The following is a 21,299-nucleotide window of genomic DNA, read 5'->3' on the forward strand; positions in this document are numbered from 1 at the left end:
AGATCAATATACAAAAATAAATTACAGGGGTGCCTGGGTGGCTCAGTCGGTTGAGCATCCGACTTTTGGTTTGGGCTCAGGTCATGATCTCATGGTCTGGGAGTTCAAGCCCTGTGTCAGGCTCTGTGCTGACAGCCCGCAGTCTGCTTGAGATTCTCTGTCTCTGCCCCTCCCACATGCGCTCTCTCTCTCAAAATAAATAAAGTTAAAAAAAAAAAAAAAAAAAAGAATTGTGTATCTACATACTAGCTCCAATTGGAAATTGAATTAAAAAATTATTTAAAATTGTGTCCAAAACAGGAACGGTTATAAATCTGGTAAGATATGGAAGTCTCTACACTGAAAGCTGCAAAATATTACCAAGAGAAAAAATTTAAAACTGTAAACAAATGGAGAGATACTCTGTGTTCATGGAATGTAAAACTCACTGCTGTTATGATGTCAATTCTCCCCAAATTGATGTATGGATTCAGTGCAATCCCAGTAAAAATACCAACTGGCCTTTCTGAAACTGAAATGTGGATTCTAAAAGCCATATGGAAATGCAGACCATTTCGAAGAGCCGAAACAAAGTTAGGAGATTCTGTACCTACTTTAAGACTCCCTATTAAGCCAGAACAATGAAGACACTGGTGCCGGTGTTCAAACCTATAAGCAGATCAAGGACACAGGGCCCCGCGTGTAGGGACAGATGATCCCAACAAGCGCACAAAGCACAGCTCAGGGGAGAAGGGAGTCCTTCCAGCAAACGGCATGGGGACAGTGCACACCCACATGTGCAGGGGCAGAGAATTTAGATCCCTACCTCGAACCACATACAAAAATTAGCTTCAAATGGAACACCTAAAAATGACCTAAAAATGCTAACCCTACAACTGTAAAGCTTCTGGGAGAAACCTTTGTGACTTTGGACTAAGCACAGATTTCTTAGGTACAACACCAAGAGCAAGATCCATAAAAGAAAAAAATTAATCAAGGGACTACACAAAAAATTCAAAACTGTTTTTCAAGAGACACTATTATTATTAGAAGAATAAAAATGAGAAGCTAGAGACTAGGAGAATGTATCTGAGCTTCTATCTGGAACACAGATAATACACATCTCAAACGACCCCCCCACCCCCACCCAATCTCCGATATAAGGAAGGTGGTGGGTGGAGGGGGCGTGTGAACAGACACCACAAAGACATAAGGAGGGCCAACAAGCAGGTAAAAAGATGGCCCGGTGCCACAAGGCAGCAGGGAGACAGAAACCAAAGCCACGATGAGGTGAGCGCCACGCGCCACGAGAACACAGGGCACAGAGGTGCCTGTGCACAGCAAGGGCCTGCACCTCCCACCCTGGGAATGGGCTGACAGGTTCACAAGCTGCAACACATCCAGCTGCTAACCAAGACGGACAGAAGCCTCAGTCCACACGGAGACTCTCACACCAGTGCTCAAGGCATTTACTTGTAGTCACAACCCAGGAATAACCAAGCCCACAGACTGGGGGGTGACTAATCCAGATGTGCTCTATCTACTGCATGGAATACGGCTCAGCAGTAATCGTGCTGAGTGTCAGAAGCCAGACCGGGGCGGGGGGGGGGGGGGGGGGGATGCTATTGGATGACTGATTCCATTTACATAAAGTTTTTAGAAAATGCAAACTAGTCTGTAGTGACAGCAAATGAGTGGTTGTCCGTGGGGGGGAGGAAACTCCCGGGGGTAACAGGAAGGTCGTCATCTTGATTCTGGTAGTTGAGTGAGAGTGTGTGTGTGTGTGTGTGTGTGTGTGTGTGTGTGTGTGTGTGTGAGAAGATGTGCAACTTCCCTAATGTACACTTAAAGCATGCATATCTAAGGTCCGTAAACTCTACTTCAATAAAGCCGTAAAAACCAAACCAGCAGAAGGGACTGGCGAACCTCTCCATGCCTCTCATACCCGTCCTGTCCCAGTCCATGTGCCCCCTTAAAAGCCCCTTTACCCAGGGGTCAGTCCCGCTCAGGCACGTCCACTCTCACACCTGCACCTCTGAGCCGAGGAGACACAGTTCTGTTCTCCACACACCTGAACTTTGGATCCACGGGAGCATCTTGTCCACATCTGAAATATGCTTTCAGATTCAGCATTAGAACTTTAACACTGATTCTTACTGAAAACACAGGACCAGTTCACTTTACTGGTTCTAGTGGCCACGTTGTGGCTCTACCACAACGTATTTCTTCATGCTCTGGTGACAAATATCTGAGTCTATTTTTAAATTAGCAACTTCAACTGCATAAAGTATAAAAAAAATTTTTGAACCAGCTTTCTGTACCATGCACTACACACCATGCAGAGTATGATATAAAAACAGAATTTATGCAATTCAATCAACACTAGAGTTCTGGTGTCATAGTAGGAAATATTCAAAATGTCTACAGTGGATCTAACTTTATCTTGGGCATTTTGGGGATAGGGTAAGATTTAAACCGAGATCCCTGCTCACAGAGGCTTATTTACATCACCCTCTTCAGAACAACAACTAACATGCTAAGCACACTCTATTCGTCAGGTTATTACATGTGCACATGCATCGGTAACGTGACAATTCAAGACCCTCTGCCGATACAGTACTGGAAGGGGAGGCGGCGGGGGGTGGAGAGGGTGACAGGGCTGTCTGTCCCCGGAGAGAAACGGCTCCATGAGGCAACCACATTGGGCAATTAAACATCCTCACTGTCTGCACGAACGACTCCTAGCCAGCATGCGCCAGCTGAGAAATGATCCACGGGGCAGCCAGGCTTCCAAGGAATACCCAGGGGAAAAAAAGAAAAAAAACCTACATCTGGGATTCCAAATAACAGGCAAAGAGTGTTAACAGGGTCACGAGCTTTTAGTTAGGAAAGCCGCCGGCCTCTGCACGTAGGTCGGACCAAAACGCACTCCCGCGGAATCCTGTTCTGAACGTGAGACAGAGAGACTGGAAAGCATATAGCTATCTTGGGAAACAGTGGTTACAATTTTCAGAATTCAAGCTTCACAGATGATGTTTGCTAGTTTCTTCACTCCCTGCTCCAATAATTTCATGACCTTATGACATTTTCCTAGGGGCAGAAAGTACAGAATTTTACCTCCAACTAAGTTTGGAGGTAAGATGCTCATTCTGTTCTTCTATTAAGTCAAATGCACGCAAGAAAAAATCATCACCGACTGTTAGCCACCCAGCTAAGCCAGGGAGTACGTAAACACATCTGCCTAAGTGTCTGTGATGGGAAGTCATAGTGGTGACACGGGGAAACGGGGTTTTAGTTCTGGCATGACTGAGGACCAGCAGCCCTGAGAAGGGAGAGTACGGAAAGAATTCATCTGGTGCCTGCAGTCGTGTTACAGAAAGTGACTTTTTGTAATTAAAAACAAGCCCATTTCAAAAAGATATCCAGTGTACTGTACACTTAATTTAAAACTCGTCCCCAGTGAAGCCGTCCTGGGTGGGAGGATGGGAGGGTGGGATGGAAGCATTACAAAGGCCGTAAGAGAACCGTGGGCAGTGACGGTCTCACTGATGCGTATCTCCCTGCTTCCAAACTGCCGCAACTGTACCCTTAAACACATGCAATGCACTGTATGTCAGCAACACCTCAGTCACGTGGTTTTTATAAAAACACGAAACAAAATGGCAGGTTGTAGAAGCCTTCATCTGCAAAGCAAACCAGGACACCAGTGACCACACCTGTGGCATGCCAGACAACACCTGAAATATCCACGTTTCCTGAAGGCCTGCAGGCCTCGGATATAATGTTTAAACCTCCCTGTGATATCGCCAAATGTCCACAAAACAACTTCACATACATCCTTTTAGAGAAAAACAGTAGTATTTCACCAAAACTTCAGCAGGAAGTTAGTATTTAAAGAAACCCTCTTTGTCGGTGGAATGCTAATTAAAACGTATTCTACTTTACCCTGAACACCATTATCTACTTTATGGTTCACTAACATCACAGCTGTCATTACCCTCCGCATTAGCCCCTCTCACGCCCACTACCTACGATCTGGACTACACAGGGGGTTGGGTTATGGAGCCCCTCAACGCCCTCGCCACACCCACGAGCCACTCAGCAAGGCCAGGAACATGAAGGAAGACCCCAGTCGCCATCAAGTACCTTGCACCCAACGGCTATTGATGTACAAGCTCACACAGCCGTCAAGACCATTTGTGAGCCAGCCCAGACCGCCGTTTACTTACACCTCAGCACTTCAACAATCAAGTTCATGTCAGTACTGAGCTTCTTGACGTGGTCCAGGTTAGCTACCGTGGTGATTGGCACGTACTGATCACTGTCCATCTGCGATATAAGGTACATGTCACTAGCAAGGTTCTCCCTGCAGAGAGAAGACAACAGCTTTGAATTAACCTTCCTTTAAAAGCAAGCTTCGGAAGAAGCAGGAGTGTGGCATGGGAGTGCTTCAGAGTCAGATGGGAGTTCAAACCCCTTCCATCATTTGCCATCTCTCTGACTTTATGTAAAAATTTTTACAGACATTTGGAGAGGCAGGGAGGACAAAAGTATACTGCACTTGTTACAATCACAGGGTAAGCCTTTGGAAACATATTTATAGCTTATCTTTGTTCTAAGAAGTGTTTGAGTAGCTTACTAAAGATACAAACCCACTTTTTTAGGTATGAAAATCCTAAGAAAACTACGAAAAGGCCAGGAAAGGCCGGTCCCCAGAGTGCTCGCTGTTCAGTCTGGAACACGTACCAGAGGAGCTGCAGACCCAGTGGCAGCCAGGTTACAAAGAAGGAAACGTGACCAATGACATGACCCACGGGGTCCCTCCAAGGAAGCTGCAGGTACCAGCCGTTCAGGGGAAGGTGAGCCACTTGCTGCTGTCTGGCCCATGCTGCAAGCTTCTGGTAAGTCTCCATAACCAGGACGGCGTGCTCAAAACCTCTCAGCACAGACACACTGGTTCCGCAGCAGAGGCTGAGGACAATCTCTAAGATCCACGAAGCCACACAGCCACAGACCCGTGGAGGGACCCGCTGCTCCACCCCCACCTCTCAGGTGGCCCAGGGGGGCGAGAGCAGGGCTTGGGCAAGGCGCAGACCCAGCTCCTCCAGCACACAGCCTCACAGCCCAGGCTCACGGCCTGGCTCTCCATCTCAGAGCACGCCCTCAGGCAGGGTGCGGGGTGGGCAAGGAAGGAAAGCTGGGGCCCCACCCGGCCCCACCCCTCCTCTCCCCACCGTGCAGCCCCATAGTCTACGGGGCCCCCATCAGACGCTCTGAAGTCCGAAAGCAGGCCCAGAAAAACACTTTAAAAATCACTATGACTGATGGGAAACTTTACATGTGACGCATCAGTTATCTTCATGCTCAAAGAAAATTACACTTAACCCAATCCCATCCTCTTGTATGTATGGTTGTCGCTTTGAACTTTAAAGGTTCTGCTTCATTTGTCAAGAAAAAAGGTATTACTCAGGAAGTTGTTCTCAGAAAGAACAACTAAAACTACGAGTGGCACACATACAGAACGCTTTGTTACTGCAGAGTTTGGCAGACTACGAGGACTACTAACAGCAAATTGTTCTCAAACTTCACTGTGCTGAAGAATGTCTCTGTGAGGCGATGACCTACGGCCCCGCCTTCAGAGTCTGATTCTGTGGGATTGGGGGGGGGGGGGGGGGGCGTGCCCAGGACTCTGAATTTCAAAAAGCAACCCAGGAAATGATCATCACGATGGATCCATGCAGACGTGCGTGGAACACCGGCCTAGATGATTATGTTTGGTTCTCCACCGTGTCAAAGGCGAGGACTACTCCACATTCTCTACTTCCTATTAATAGCTATACACAGACATAGATACCAACAGACATACCCCCTCGTGTGTACACAGTGTCACATCTGTATAGAAAAACCGGCACAGAACACTCCAGACAGCAGGGATGAGAAAAACCACTGGCGTCCTTACCTAGACAAGCAGAACTCCAATGTCTTTTTGAGTACTTCTCGGGGGTCCTCCTGGGCTTCTGGTTGAGACTCATTTCCTCCTACATAAAAGCAATGATCAACTTAGGAAAACAGGCTTAAAATTTACCAAGCAGATGATTCTGCACAGCAATTCTCATGATTTCAATGTACATGTTAATTTACCTACACTGTGCCTTGATAGTAAAAAACTTGCTATTTTACCTACTGAAAAAAAAGAAATCAGAGGCAAAAAATTTAAAACCCCCTCTCCCCCAAACAAAAACAACAGTTTCAAAAATAATCTGAGGGATGCCTGGGTGGCTCAGTCGGTTAATAACGCATCCTACTGTTGACTTCAGCTCAGATTATGATCTTGTGGTTCTTGAGTTCAAGCCCCACGTTGTGCTCTGTGCTGGCAGCGTGGCATCTGCTTGGGATTCTCTTTTTCCTTCTCTCTCTGCCCCTCCCCATTTCAAAATAAATCAACATTAAAAAAAAATATTATGAGCAGTAAGATTTATTAGCAAAGTTTAGAGGTCCTTCCCCCCCACCATCCTGAAAATAAGTGTAAATTATTTAATTCCTTGTCTCAATTCAAAAGGCCTTTCAGGCAGACTGCAAGAACACAGATACTAAAACCAAAATGAAATATAAAGAAAAGAATCAAAATAAGAAAAAGGCAAATACAGGCCAGGAAGATAAAGGCTGGGGATTACAAGCACACGGGCCATAAGGATGATGCAGTCTCTACACTAGAGCCTTATGAACCTGCTGTTAAATGTCCAAGCAGGCATGGGGCACCTGGGTGGCTCAGTCAGTTGAGCATCCAACTTCGGCTCAGGTAATGATCTAATGAGTTCACAAGTTCGGGCCCCGCGTCGGGCTCTGTGCTGACAGCTCAGAGCCTGGAGCCTGCTTCAGATTCTGTGTCTCCCTCTCTCTCTCTGCACCTCCCCCACTCACGCTCTCTCTCAGAAATAAACAAACATTTAAAAAAAAAAATTTTTAATGTCCAAGCAGGCAAAGTTCCAAGTAAGAAGCCTCTGGGCCAGAGATCCTACTGGAGAATACCAAGTGAGCAGACCCTCAACAGGAGACAGACTGGCCCGAGCCTCTAGAGGCGACTTCTTCTAAGATGGTAGATGGCACAGTGGACAATGTCTGAGCGCGCGTCCCACGAGGCACCACTCACGGACCGGGGAGTGAGCTGGCACGCAAGGTGAGGTCCTGGCACCCCTGCACCTGCACACCACAAGAGCAGGATTTTCACACTGGAGTCTGGGGTGACGCCCCTGCCCTTCCCCCAGGACTCTGCACTCCAGGCAAGGACCCCATTTTTAGGTGGCCAGGATATCAAAGGCACCAAAACACTAAGAACAGTTTTCATACACTTCTACATAAATCTGCACACATACTCACGTACGTGGAGTTTTCTCACAAGAGACACCAGTTTAAAAGTCAAAGACTGACAACAGTAAAGACAAAGTGGGGCATTTACTGAACAAGTAAGCACAAACTCTCTGCTCCCTGCGGGAAAGGCGATCTGCAGCTGAATGAGTCAACATGGAACGTAACATCAGGTGGAGTCAGACATGAAGGAGACCGCCACCGTGCACGAGGAGAGACTGCCCAGGCTGCTCCGGACATGACAGCCACTACAGCGGTGGCACAAAGCAGAGGCCAATGGAGGAGACGGTGGGCCTGGCGGGGATCAGGCGTTCTCCAGCAGGGGTGCCGCCAGAGCACGGGACTAGGCGCCTGCAGAGAGGTCAGCACGTCTGGGCAAGTCAACGGGAGCACACGATGAGGGCACAGAGGCCGGGAGGCGGCAGTCAGAGCCTGCAGGCCTTGTGGGCTACTACAAGGAGATGAGGATTCTAACCTAAATGTGACAGGAAAACAATTTTCATCTTGGAGAGATGTCTCCGGTCTGTACTGAAGACGGACAGTGAGGCACAGGAGGGAAGAAAAAAGCCTGGTTAGGACGCAGTGCAATAATCGAGGATAAACTAGTATTTGGGACAATTCCAGGTAAGGGTGGGACTTCAGCCAAGAACACAGAAGAGCGGTGGTCTAGGACCGACCCCTGGGCAGGCCAATCTCCCAAGGAGAACAGAGAGGGTGTGGCCAAGGAGGGGACATGAAGTCAGCAAGAAACGCAGGACACGGCAAGGTCAAGGGACAGAAGAAGCCACAGTTCATCACTGGAGGCCTGGATAAAGGCAGTCACAGTGCTGTTGATGAGCCTGGGGCAACAGTCTACCTGGATGGGGCTTGAGAGGGCATGGGACACGAGCACAAACAGGCAGCTGGCCCAGACAATGCTTCTGGAGAGTTCTGCTAGGGAAAGACCGGGTGTAGAGGGCAGGCTTATCTAACGTGAGAGAGAACAGTGCTATGTGGAAGGCTCCTCCTATGGCAGAGGAAGGGTCCACGAAGACCCTGAGAGCACAGAAAAGGGTCCCAGACAGAGGCTGAGGTGTACAGGTGTCAGGGTGGAAAGTGTGCTTCTGATGGCTCCGGTCTTCACAACTGAGACAGACGTGAGGTCATCTGCCTCTAGGCAAGATGGCGGAACCGGAGGTCCCCCCCACCAGCAACGCTTCGGCATCCACCCTCGGACAACAGTGCCCAACGGGAGCTCTGGCGTCCAGGGAGGAGACTGTGAAACCTGGGTATGGTCCAAGGCTGAGCGGAGCCGTTTGAGGAGGCAGGCTCTGCATCCAGGCAGCTGACTTGCCAGAGGCCCCAGCTACAGACCCGGAAATGCTCTGCCCCTTGAGGGTTCCACCACACCGTCTGGCTTGGGCCTGTCACCAGCATCATTGCTAAGGACCCCAGGAGGAGCCTGGCCCACCTGAGTCCTGGGTAATCAGCACAAACACCTCGGTCCTGGCTGTGGGCCCCAAAGTGGGCCCAGCTCCAGCCCCCCAGGCTGCAGTCCAGGAGTCCCTAGAGCAAGCCCAACACAGTCAGACTGTAAGTACCACAAGGGCACCAGAAGCGGGCTCCTGCCACTCTCCACCACAGTCCGTGAGCAGGCCTGCTGGCCAAGGGCCCCCCTGGAAAATACCCACAGTCAGTGCCTCTGGAGACAGGCCAGCCGACCCAACCTCAGGCTGACAGCAGGTTCTGAAACAAGCCTGTGACTTGGCTTCGGCCCCTCCCAGCAGCCCACAAGCAGCTGTGCCCGCCCAGAGACTCAGCAGGAGACACAGCCGTCCCTGTCCCCAGAGCTCCCAGGGACCACACAAGATCCACAGCCAGATTCCAATGTAAAGGAGACGTACAGATGGCCTGACAAAGGGTCCAAAATAATCATCTTTTAAAGAAACTCAGTGAGGGGCACCTGGGTGGCTCAGTCAGCTAAGTGGCCGACCCTTGATTTCGGCTCAGGTCATGATCTCACAGTTCGTGAGTTTGAGCCCCGTGTCCGGCGCCAACTGATGGTGTGGAGCATGCTTGAGATATATTCTCTCTCTCTCTCTCTCTCTCTCTCTCTCTCCTCTCCCCTCTCTCCACGTGCACGCTCTCCCTGACTCTCAAAATAAATAAACTTAAAAAAATAAAATAAAATAAAATAAAGAAATTCAGTGAAATCCAAGAGAACACAGACAACAGAATCAGGAAAATGATGCAAAAACAAAATAAGTTTAGTAAGGAAGAAGAAACCATACAAAAGAACTAAACAGGGGTGCCTGGGTGGCTCAGTTGGTTGAGCGTCCAACTCTTGATTTCGGCTCAGGTCATCATGCCAGGGTCGCAGGATCAAGCCCCACATTCAGCCCTGTGCTGAGCCTGTTTGAGATTCATATTCAACCCCCCCCCCCCCCCGCCTGCTGGTGTTCTCTGTCTAAAATAAAACAAACAAATAAACAAAAACCAAACAGAAACCCTGGAGATAAAGAACACATGGACAGACCTGAGAACAGAGTCAGACATGCAGAGAGACTCGGCAGATGTGAGATGGGTCATGCGACATCAGCCAGTTAGAGGAGCAAAAAGAAAAAAAAAGAAAAGAAAAACAGTGAGGAAGTCTATGTGAGTACTGGGACACCATCTGCTGGGATTCTGTGCACTAGCATAAACTGTCTGAAAAAAACAAGAAAACAAACCCATTCATAACTGCATCGAAAAGAATAAAATACCTAGGAATAAACTCAACCAAGGGGTGACAGACCTATACCCTGAAAACTTTAAGACACTGATAAAGAAACTGAGCAAGACACAAATACATGGAAAGATACTCCATGCCTGTGGATTGCAAGAATATGGTTAGAATGTCCACACCACCCAAAGCAATCTACAGATTCCATGCAGCCCCGACCAAAATTCCAACGGCATTTTTCAGAGCTAGAACAAACAATCCTAAAACTCATACGAAACCACAGAGACCCTGCACAGCCAAAGCAATCTCAAGCAAGAACAAAGGGGGCATAAATGCTCCCTGATTTCAAATTATATTACAAAGCCAAGTGATCAAAACAGACTGGTATTGAAATAAAAAGACACACAGATCAGTGAACAGAATAGAGTCCAGAAATAAACCCACACATATAAAATTCAACTGATTTTCAACAAGACTGACGAGAATACTTAGTGGGGAAAAGGTGTGTCTTCACTGAACAGTGCTGGAAAAATGAGGCAGCCACATGCAAAAGAATGAAACCGAACCTTGATCTTACAATACGTACAAAAATCAACTCAAAACAGACTGAAGACTTAAATGTAAGACCTAAAACTATAGAACTCCTACAAGAAAACGTAAGGAAAAAGCCCCTTGAGATGAGGCTGGGCAATAATTTTTTTGGTCTTGCAAAACCATGCAAGTGGGACCACATCACACTAAAAGCTTCTGCTCGGCAAAGGACACCATCCACACAATGAAAAGGCAGCCTACAGAATGGGAGAAGATATTTATGGGATCTAGACCTCTTTGATAAGGGGTTAATATCCACAACATGTAAGAAATTCATTCACAATAGCAAAACAAAACAAAAATTTCATTAACAGTGGGCAAAGGACCTAAACAGACATTTTTCCAAAGATGTACAGATGGCCAACAGTCCATTAAAAGATGCTCAACGTCACTAACCATTAGGGAAACGCAGATCAAAACCACCATGAGACAACATCTCACACCCACCGGGATGGCTAGTATCAACAAAGCAAGATAACAAGTGTTGGCAAAAACGTGGAGAAAAGGAACTCCTGTGCGCTGCTGGTGGGAATGTAAACTGGCACGGCCACTGGGGAAGACAGTGTGGAGGCTCCTCACCAAATTAAAAATAGAAGTAAGTACCATATGATCCAGTAATGCCACTGCTGGATGCATATCCAAAGGAAATGAAATCAGTATCTGGCAGAAACAGCTACACTCTCATGTTCGTGCAACGTTACTCACAGTGGCCAAGACAAGGAAACAACCCAAGGGCCTGTCGACAAATGAATAAATAAAGATGGGACGTATACAAACACTGGGATATCACTCAGCCATAAAAAAGGAGGCATCCTGCTACCCGCGACAACATGAACGTTGAGGCGCTATGCTAAGTGATACAGTCAGGTACAGAAAGGGAAAAAACTACATGACGTCACTTGTATGTGGAATCTACCTGAGGGTAGACCCACGGTTACCACGGGCTGGAGAGTGGGGGAAATGGGGAGATGCTGGTCACAGGATGCAGACTTTCATTATCAGACGAATTCAAGTTCTGTGGATCTAAGGGACAGCACGGTGACTATGGTCGACAATCCTGTACTGTACACCTGAAACTGGCTACGAGGGTAGACCTTAAGTGTGAACACACCAGAACAAAACAACTACGTGAGGTAATGGGTATGTTAATTAATTAGCTTGACTGTACTAATCATTTCACAGTGAATACGTAACATCAAATGACCAATGTGGTATATTTTAAACATATTCAATTTTTACTTGTCAATTAAACCTCAATAAACCTAGAAAAACCGTAACCTCACCCCGCCATTTCCTTACATTGTTTCCTTACACTTCTCTTTTCTATTGTGGTTACCATCCTCCCACGTGCCCTATCACGAACTTACTTATTATGTGGGTTAGTTGTCTGTCTCTGTCAAACAGATATAAGCTCAAGTAAAGCCAGGGCTCTCACTAGTCACATCACTGACGGATCCCAAGGAAATGTGGCACATGGTAAGTTCTGAATAAATACTTTCCGAATGGAAAACGAAAACAGTAAACAAGTTTTCCACGTGCAGGAACATCGGCCCCTAAGAGAAAGGAGACGTACGACTTTCCGAGGCCCAGGCTCAGGAAGTGAGAAGCCAGACAGAACTCAGTGGGCATGCTGCGTTAAGGGGCACAGAAGAGGGTGCCAGGACAGGGGGCACAGGGAGGGGCCCGCTCAAGTAGGCAGCCGTGTCACGGCAGCAGTGTGATGGGAGTCCCTGAGACCGGGACGAGCCCCCTAGAAGGTCGAGTAGCAGCACGCAGACCTCTCTCCCCAGGGGGCTGGAGACGTGCCCGCCACCCCCGCTGGACCAGGGTGCCTCCCGCTCACAGAGGATGGGGTCCTGCCTCAGGAGTGGGAAGGAACCGGCCCAACTAAGCTCCACTCCCCTCAGGCCTAACAAATCTTCGAGCAAGCTGTAAAAGCATCAAACCATTTCCAAGTAACTTAGATGTACGTTGGAACGATAACCAAAATACATAAAGAAATACAAAACGATTAAGCGCCCAATCAAGACAAATTCAATCCAACCAAAACTTACCACAAATGTGAAGCAGGAAAATAGGACTCGTTATTAACAGCAACCTGTCCAGAACTAACACAGACGTTAACATGAATTGACAAAGACATTATAATGGCTAGCCTCCACGTGCATAAAGTTAGGTAGAAATGTGAAAATATTTAAAAGACGCACCTAAGACTTCTACAAGTGAAAATGACAATGTCTGATATTAGATATAATGGAAACTTTCCAAAATGAAACTGAGAAATAAGAGTTTTTAAAAAGGACCCAGGACAGGTGAGCTCTGGGACAACTTCAAGAGTCTTATACAGGAAAAATCAGAGATCGTAAAAGAAAAGACCGGGATGGGGGTGGGGGGGGGGGGATGGGAGTCACAGATAGAGGAGCATCATTTGAAGAAATTACGGCCAAAATTTTTCCAACTTGGATGAAAACATTTATAAACAGATTCAAGAAACTCAATGAACACCTACCATAACAAACATAAAGGCTGCTTTTAAGATACATCATAATTAAATCCCCAAAACCACTGATAGAGAAAAACAGCTTGAGGGGCGCCTGGGGGGCTCAGTCAGTTAAGCATCTGATGTCGGCTCAGATCATGATCTCACAGTTCATGGGTTCGAGCCCATGTTGGGCTCTGTGCTGACAGCTCAGAGCCTGGAGCCTGCTTCGGATTCTGTCTCCCCCTCTCTGTGCCCCTCTCCCGCTCATGCTCTCTCACTCTCTCAAAAAATGAATAAACGTTAAAAAAAAAAAAGAGAAAAACAGCTTGAAACAGAAGTCTGTGTGAAGTGCTGACAAAAAAATCTGACCGAGAATTCTACACGAAGCAAAAACAAATGTAAAATAGAGATGGTTTCAGAGTCACCAAAGCTGCAACAACCCATCACAGCAGATCTGCACTACGAGAGAAGCACTGGAGTCCTTGAGGTGGAAGCAGGAGCATAAGCAAAAGGAAGCCTGGGTTCACACAAAGGAAGGAAGACCACCAGAAGCGGCAACTACAGAACAGCCCCATTAACAACAGCAAAATACACATTCTTCTCAAGAGAAAAGGGAATGCGTACTAAGATGGCCCATATTATGGGCCATGGTACAAATCTTAATAAATTTAAAGGGATTCAAGTCATTTATGTCCCACAACTATAAGGAGAGTAAATTAGAAGCCAATAAAATAAAGTTCCCTGGGAAATCCCCAAATATTTAGAAACTAAATATCAGACTTCTAAATTACCCATGAATTAAAACAAAAAAAAAGAAAGAAATCAGAAATCATTTAACTGAATTTATTTTTTTGTAAAAAAAATTTTTTTTGACGTTTCTTTATTTTTGAGAGAGACACAGTGTGGGCAGGGCAGGGGCAGAGAGAAAGGGAGACAGAATCCGGAGCAGGCACCAGGCTCTGAGCAAGCTGTCAGCACTGAGCCCGACACGGTGCTCGAACCCACAAACCACGAGATTGTGACCTGAGCCAAAGTTGGACGCTTAACGAACTGAGCCACCCTGGCGCCCCTGAACTGAATTTAAACACACACACACACACACACACACACACACACACACACACACACACAATATACCAGAATACACAGAGATTGTGCTAATAAACGAGTATTTAGGAGGAGATTTATAGAAATAAATGGCCACCTCAGAAAAGAAATGCCTCCCATCAATGAGCTCAGCTTCCATTATAAGACACTAGAAATAAAAATTAAACCCAAGTAATGAAGAGAAAGTAGATTAGAAATATCAGAAAAAAAACAATGAAACAGGAAGGAGAAAAATGATGCAGAAAAATCGATGAAACCAACTACCACTTCTTTCAGAAGATCAACAAAACTGACAAACCTCTACACAGATTCATGAGAGGGGGGGGGAAAGCTATGAATTACCAGTAATAGTAAGAATGATGCGGCATAGGGGCGCCTGGGTGGCTCAGTCGGTTAAGCGTCCAACTTCAGCCAGGTCACGATCTCGCGGTCCTCGAGTTCGAGCCCCGCGTCGGGCTCTGGGCTGATGGCTCAGAGCCTGGAGCCTGCTTCCGATTCTGTATCTCCCTCTCTCTCTCTCTGCCCCTCCCCCATTCATGCTGTGTCTCTCTCTGTCTCAAAAATAAATAAATGTTAAAAAAAAATTAAAAAAAAAAAAAAAAGAATGATGCGGCATAGCTACAGATCCTACAGATGATAAAAGAATAAACAGAGTTTTATGAGCAATTCTACACGATAGAGTTGACACTTTAGATGAAGTGGACCAAATCTCTCTTTGTGAGACACAAGTAACCAAAACTATCTCAAGAAGAAATGGACAACCTGAGTAGGCCTACATTAAAAATCAAACTGGGGAGGGCGCCAGGGCGGCTCAGTTGGTTAAGCACCAACTCTTGATTTCAGCTCAGGTCGTGATCTCGTGGTTTGTAAGTTTTGAGCCCCACATTGGGCCCCATACTGACAGCATGGAGCCTGCTTGGGATTCTCCCTCTCCCTCTCTCCGCTCCTCCCCCGCTCATGCTCTCACTCTCTCTCAAAAAAAAAAAAGGTGGCTGAAAACTTTCCTTCAAACAAAACTCTTAGGCCTGAAGGGCTTCACTTCCTTCATTTCTTCATCTAAAAAAGAAATGATGGCCTCTTCCAAAAAAATTAACAGAGGAAATACACTGAAAACTATAGACCAACATCCCTCATGAACACAGATACGAATACTTTAAACAAAATTCTGGCCAATCTAATCCAACAACTAATCAAAAGTGTATTACATCATGACCCAGTGAAGCTTATCCCAGCAATATAAGGTGGATTATATACAATCAATGTAATTCATCGAACACACTAAAAGAAAAAAAGTATGATTATCGCCACAGATGGAGAAAAAAGGCATGATAAATGCCAAAAACCACTCCCGATAAAAACTCTCAGCAAATCCTAACAGAAGGGCACTTCACAAACCTGATAAAGGTCATATACGCAAAACCACACTAACATTACACTTACTGGTGAAATGGCACGTTTCACCCCTATGATCAGTCAGAGGTTTGCGCTCATGATCTGTTCACTGTTCACCTTTGTAATGAAGGCTGTAGCCAGGGCAACCAGGCAAGATAAAGAAATATAAGGCACCAGATTGGATAGGAAATAAAACTGAATGTTTTTAACAAATAACACGACTGTCCATGTAGAATATACAATGGAATCCACAAAAAGTTCCTACAACTAGGAAGTGACCTTAACACATTTCCAGAGTGTATCAATTCACAAAAATTAATTATATTTCTAACTGGTATAAAAATTCCAAATTAAATTTTTTTTTAAAATCTCTTACGATAGCACCCCCGCCCCCCAAAAAATGAAATACTTACGGATAAACTGGATGAAAGATAGGAAAGACCAGTACACTGAAAAGTAAAAATGCAGCCAAGAAAAATTACAGAAGACCTAACCAAGTGGGGAAGTGTAACAGCTCATGTGCACTGCACTGAGACGTCAAGTTTCTCCAAGTGACCTACAGATTCAGTGCAATCTCAATGAGCATCTCAGCATTCTGAAGACATTGACCAGCTCAGCCTAACCTGTATGGACATAAAAAGGAACTAGAATAGTTAAAATAATTCTGAAAAAGAAAGCTAACACCACCTGTTTGTAAGAATTATTTACAGTAATCAAAACAGGGGGCACTATTGTGAAAACAGACTTAACAGATGGAACAGAAGAGTGCCCAGAGATGAACCCACACGTAGGGACAAATGATCCTGACGACAGCCACAGACAGCCCAGGGGAGAAGGGGGTCTTTCCGGCAAACGGTGCTCTAATAGCTGCACACCCACACATGGGGGAAAGAAACAACTCTGCTGTCTACCTCATACCATATACAACAACTGACTTAAAATGAGCCACAGACCCCAAAAATGTGAAACTTAAAACTACACAACTCCTGGGGAGACACCTTTGTGACTTTGGATTCAGCTTAGATTTCTTAGATACAAAACCAAGAGCAAGACCATAAAAGAAAAAAGACCTGATAAACTACATTATAGACCAAATTTAAAACTTCTGCTCTTCAAAAGACACTGTTAGGAGAACAAAAGACAAGCCACAGACTGAGAGAATGTATTTGCAAATTATACACCCGATAAGGACTTGTATCCAAAATGTATAAAGAACTCCCAAAAGGCAATAGTAAAACCGAATAATGAGCAGACAACTTGAACAGACCCTTCACCAAAACAGGCATATGTAGAAGATGTTTGACACCATTAGTCACTAGGAAATACAAACTAAAACTATGTAGTCCACTATGGACCACAGCTCAACCATCTTTTCAGAAGATAAACCTACCAGATGACCCATCTGTTCCATTCTTACGTATCTACCCAAGAGAAATGAAAACATCTGTCCATACAAAGTCTTGTGTTATAAACGTTCATAGGAGCTTTATTGGTAATAGCCAAAAACTGGAAACAACCCAAATATTCACCACCAGGTGAATGGAAAAACAAATGGTGGCATACAATGGAACGGAATAAATACTGCTCCGAAATAAAAGGAAATGACGGATGAGTGTTACGACGTGGTTGAATCTCAAAATTAGTAAGCCAAGTAAAAGAAGCCTGACAAAAAGAACACATGACGTAAAACTCTATTTACATAAAGTTCTAGAAAGTGCCAAGAGTGACAGAAAGCAGATCAGTGGTTGCCTGGGGCAAAGAGAGGACACAGGAAGCTTTCAGTGGTGACGGATATGTTCATGATCTTGATGGTTTTACAGGTGTATACACATCTTACCGAATCTGGTAGAGAAATCAGTGTGGAGTGGAAGAGTCAGCGAATCAACTCGATAGTGCACCCAACACCGTGCTCCAAACTAGGGAAAATAAAACTTACAGACAAGCTGGGATGCACTCTAAACACGTGATGTTTATCGTACATCAATTATGCTTCATTAATGCCCTACACCCCCAAAAGCAAAGAGGAGGAAAGGGCTGGGGTCCATGGAGAACAGAAGGTGTAAAATAGCTGTCCAGGGGTTCAACCGCACCATAGCCTTGGCCACGCCAAGGGCTAGCCGGGAGTCTGTGACCCCGAACTGACGATGAGAGCATTCCACGTGCTACCCATCTTGTTCAGCCACCTGCGCCCACCTGCTCAGGGGTCAGCACGTGGCAGGTAGAGAGCTGACGCAAGGAAGTAACCGAGGAGACGCTCTGGGTGCTGCAGGCGGAGCCAGATCACAGCGGGGGCCACCAGCAACAAGTGCCAGCAGCCACAGTGCAGGCGCGACGTGCCCAGGGCTCACCCTCCCCCGGAAAAATACATACACACACACACACACACACACACACACTGCTGGACTACGGAAGTCTGATAAGCAAGACGTGCAATGAGTTGTGTTAACAGATCGCCTCCCGGTAAGAATGCGGCAGCGGCGCCGAGGGAAGGGGGCCCTTCTCTAGCTCAGGTGTAGCTCCAGACAGTCACCCGGGACACCAGATGCACTCACGGTGCGGTGCGTCTGCTCTGCTCTACCAGATTCCCAGTAGATAATCTAGGGGAGTTATTTCTCCCACTCTGGTGGCCCCATCCAATGGTTAGTGAGGAGAGAGTGGCCTGCCCCACAGTCTGCTGGCGCTCTGAACTGTGAGTCGTCTCTTAGATGACAGTGGAATCAAAATTGGAGGTGAGCCATCCATGCCCCATCACCCCTGGCTACTTCTACACTGGCCACATCCTGGCCCCAAAGAGAACTGCTCTGTTCCTTCTTCTGAAAACAGCCTTCAATACTCCCTTCCGCGGAAAACCAACTTCCTTTGGGGCTGACTCTCTATTTCAATACTCACGTTCCTTTTCTGTACTTCTACCAACACCCGGACCTACGGCCCATCTTCTGCTTCTCCTGATTAAACCAGACCCACCTTTCAGGAACTGCTCAGATCTTAAATGCCTTGTGGCACCTTGCCAACCAGAACTCATCTCTGTATCCAGAAAAGAGGGAGTTCAAAGTAGAATCAAAGGAAGCAGTGAAAGGCAACAACGTTTAGAGGAAGATTTAAGAAGCTCAATTTTAAAAAGCAACATAAAACAGTCCTCAGTGTATATAAAAATGAATTCATGAAAGAGCTTTACCAGTCTCGCTGTTTTCCGGCGGAGATTCATACTCTGAGCGGTCCAGAGCCGACGTGCTCACAGCTGGCCGGTCCGGCTCCTGCAAATCCGACAGCGCCACACTCTCATGACCTTTGTCACCATCACCATTGGCATCCAATCCTGGAATTAGGAATATTACCCCAAAGGGCAGGATTAGAAGAATAAATTTCTCTTAAAACAAAACAAGCAAAACACAGGCTTAACAGTTGCAGTTACTGAGTTTTTTTAACTTGATTGTGACAGATCTCTTGGCTCTTAAATACAGTAACAAACCAGGACACAAATCTTAATTGGTAATTTCTTAAAGATGGGTTAAATGGGAACGAAGACCAAGCCTTGAGGGCAAAGGCCCTCGTCAGCACCAGCAGGCTGCAGACTCACCCTCCTGGCCGCAGGCTGTGCAAGGCCCAGCCGGCTCCTCCCAGTTTGCACTCACACCGCCATCCGCCGCACTGCCCGCTTCCAAACGCAGCACGGGGGTCCCCCACACTTTAGCATTAGGGTTTAGCTCTGAAACCTTGGCTGTCGGTACCTAGGGGAAAATGCAACATATACATTTGTATCCCAATTCTAAACAAACACAATTTTACTCATTAATTTAGAGCTGAAACGCCTCTACAGGAGAGAATTACACGTGCAAAGTAACAAAAGTTGATGCACTGAGCTGGGCCTCATTCACCATCAGGTTCCTCATTTCCTACTAAGTGCAGGCTCTCGAGAAACTACAAATGAAAGACGAGGTCCCCAACTTCATGAAGATTCAATAAATAACTGGGGATCCAACTGTCATCTCTGTTCTAGACAACCCAACACAATTCACAGATTTACAGAGACGAACAGAATGTAGATGGATAAAGTTCATACGTCACAGACCTCACTACCGTCCCTCGGCATTTACATGTTTTCGGTCTGTTTTTTCTTTTGTTTTAACCCCTGCCCGTCTCTCTCCTAGTCCAATGCCGTTGTAGAGCCTGGGTGCCGAGCAGACTCTCCACCGTGCAACCACACACATCCAGCTTTCCCACATTACTGTATTCAAGCCACCAAACTGGCCCCCTGAGCTCGTGTACACACTGCATGCTCTCTAAGGTCTTACCACTAACCTGGGTCTCCCCCGCCGGTGGCACCCGTGCAGCTAACTGCCCCGAGCGTTCCCAACAGACCCACGTGGCCTAGGAGCGCGGCGCCCGGAGGCAACACACTCGCAGCCACTGCAGTGCTCCTCTTGCTACAACACGTCTGTCTGGCCCACGAGCCCACATAAACTCCTGTATGTCCCTTTGGTTGGCCACTGTATCGCTCATATCTGGCAGCCCTGACCTCAGGACAGACGTGCCCGAGAAATACGCTGAGGGACGAATGTGTCATACGCAACACAAAACTTGCATGTTCTACTATCCAAGGAATTGTGCAAAGTCTTAGGCCATAACTGAGGGGAAACCTATCCTTATGTAATTTACTACTCCTTAAGCAGTAGATGCTCAAATCCAAATCAAGTGTTAGGAACTTAACACAACTTTAAGCAGTTAACCAGTATTCAAGCGATCCTCTTGAGTGACAAGGGACGAAAGAATGGAGACGTGTGATCAGGAGCAGATGACAGGAAGACTACCTCTGAGTCTGCTAGATGCCAGGTGCACTCTATGCACCTTCATGGGCTTCATCGCGACAACCCTGACGGTCTCACAAGTAGGAGCCCAAGGCAGACAGAGGTGAAGCAACCTGCTCACAAAGAGAGTAAGCAGAAGACCGTCCTAACCCCGGCAAAAACGGAACACTGTCAAGTGTTCATTACCGTCTTGTAATTCACACGAAGAACAGATTTCCCCCGTTGTATGTGAGGCGTGGGGCTTCTCCTGCGGTCACGTGGGACTCTCAGTGCCTGTCGACAACTCACGCTTCACCTGCTTGGCTACCTGTCTTGCTTCTCCACTGAAAATTCAGGGCCAAGCAGTGGTTATTAAAACCAAACGTGAGCTGACCTTAACAGCTGCGTCCTGAGGCGACTTCACATAAATGACCAACACCACTCTTTCTGAGTACAGCATCCACAAATCCTGACGCTCTAAAGAAACTCAACCCCCCAACGCTAGGCTCCATAAAGCAAACCTACTGACTCACACACCTGTGTGTTCTGGACAGGAGAAAGCACGGCCCCACCGATGGCCTCCCGAGTAGGGAGTGAGGGTAACTAGGATCAGAGAAGGGAAAAGGATTGGGGATAAAGTATAAAGTAGGTGACACGGTGGGGAAGGAAAGCGGCCAACCCTTCATCTCAAATTAGCACCGCCCGCTCTTCGATCGGCCGCCGAACCATCACTCGGAGCAGCCCACTGGCTTCTGAAGTGTCTGCCCCTCTGGTTCTTCCACCTGCAACCTGGACCCGGATGAGAAAGACGTGCACCTGGGCACAGAGACAAGAAGGTCCGAAGAGAAAGCCCCACGTTAAATGTACTCGAACTAGGAGCCCACCCAGACACACGTCA

At 46.7% G+C, this 21,299-nt stretch overlaps 1 protein-coding gene across 3 annotated transcripts in view; it reads right to left on the reverse strand.

Moving 5' to 3' along the window:
• Positions 1-21,299, reverse strand: part of LARP4B (La ribonucleoprotein 4B) — a 93,449-nt gene that overhangs the window by 31,719 nt on the left and 40,431 nt on the right. For all 3 annotated transcript variants that reach the window (XM_047064918.1, XM_047064919.1, XM_047064916.1), the window contains 4 exons: positions 19,195-19,345; positions 18,793-18,933; positions 5,939-6,017; positions 4,209-4,345 (listed from right to left, as the gene is read on the reverse strand). In XM_047064918.1, the coding sequence (XP_046920874.1) occupies positions 4,209-4,345; positions 5,939-6,017; positions 18,793-18,933; positions 19,195-19,345 (508 nt within the window). The remainder of the gene's footprint in view (positions 1-4,208; positions 4,346-5,938; positions 6,018-18,792; positions 18,934-19,194; positions 19,346-21,299) is intronic.

Source organism: Lynx rufus, unplaced genomic scaffold (assembly GCF_022079265.1).
Source record: "Lynx rufus isolate CCGP_SWC_20201006 ecotype Redwood Valley unplaced genomic scaffold, mLynRuf1.p SCAF_7, whole genome shotgun sequence".
Taxonomy (NCBI): Eukaryota; Metazoa; Chordata; class Mammalia; order Carnivora; family Felidae; genus Lynx; species Lynx rufus.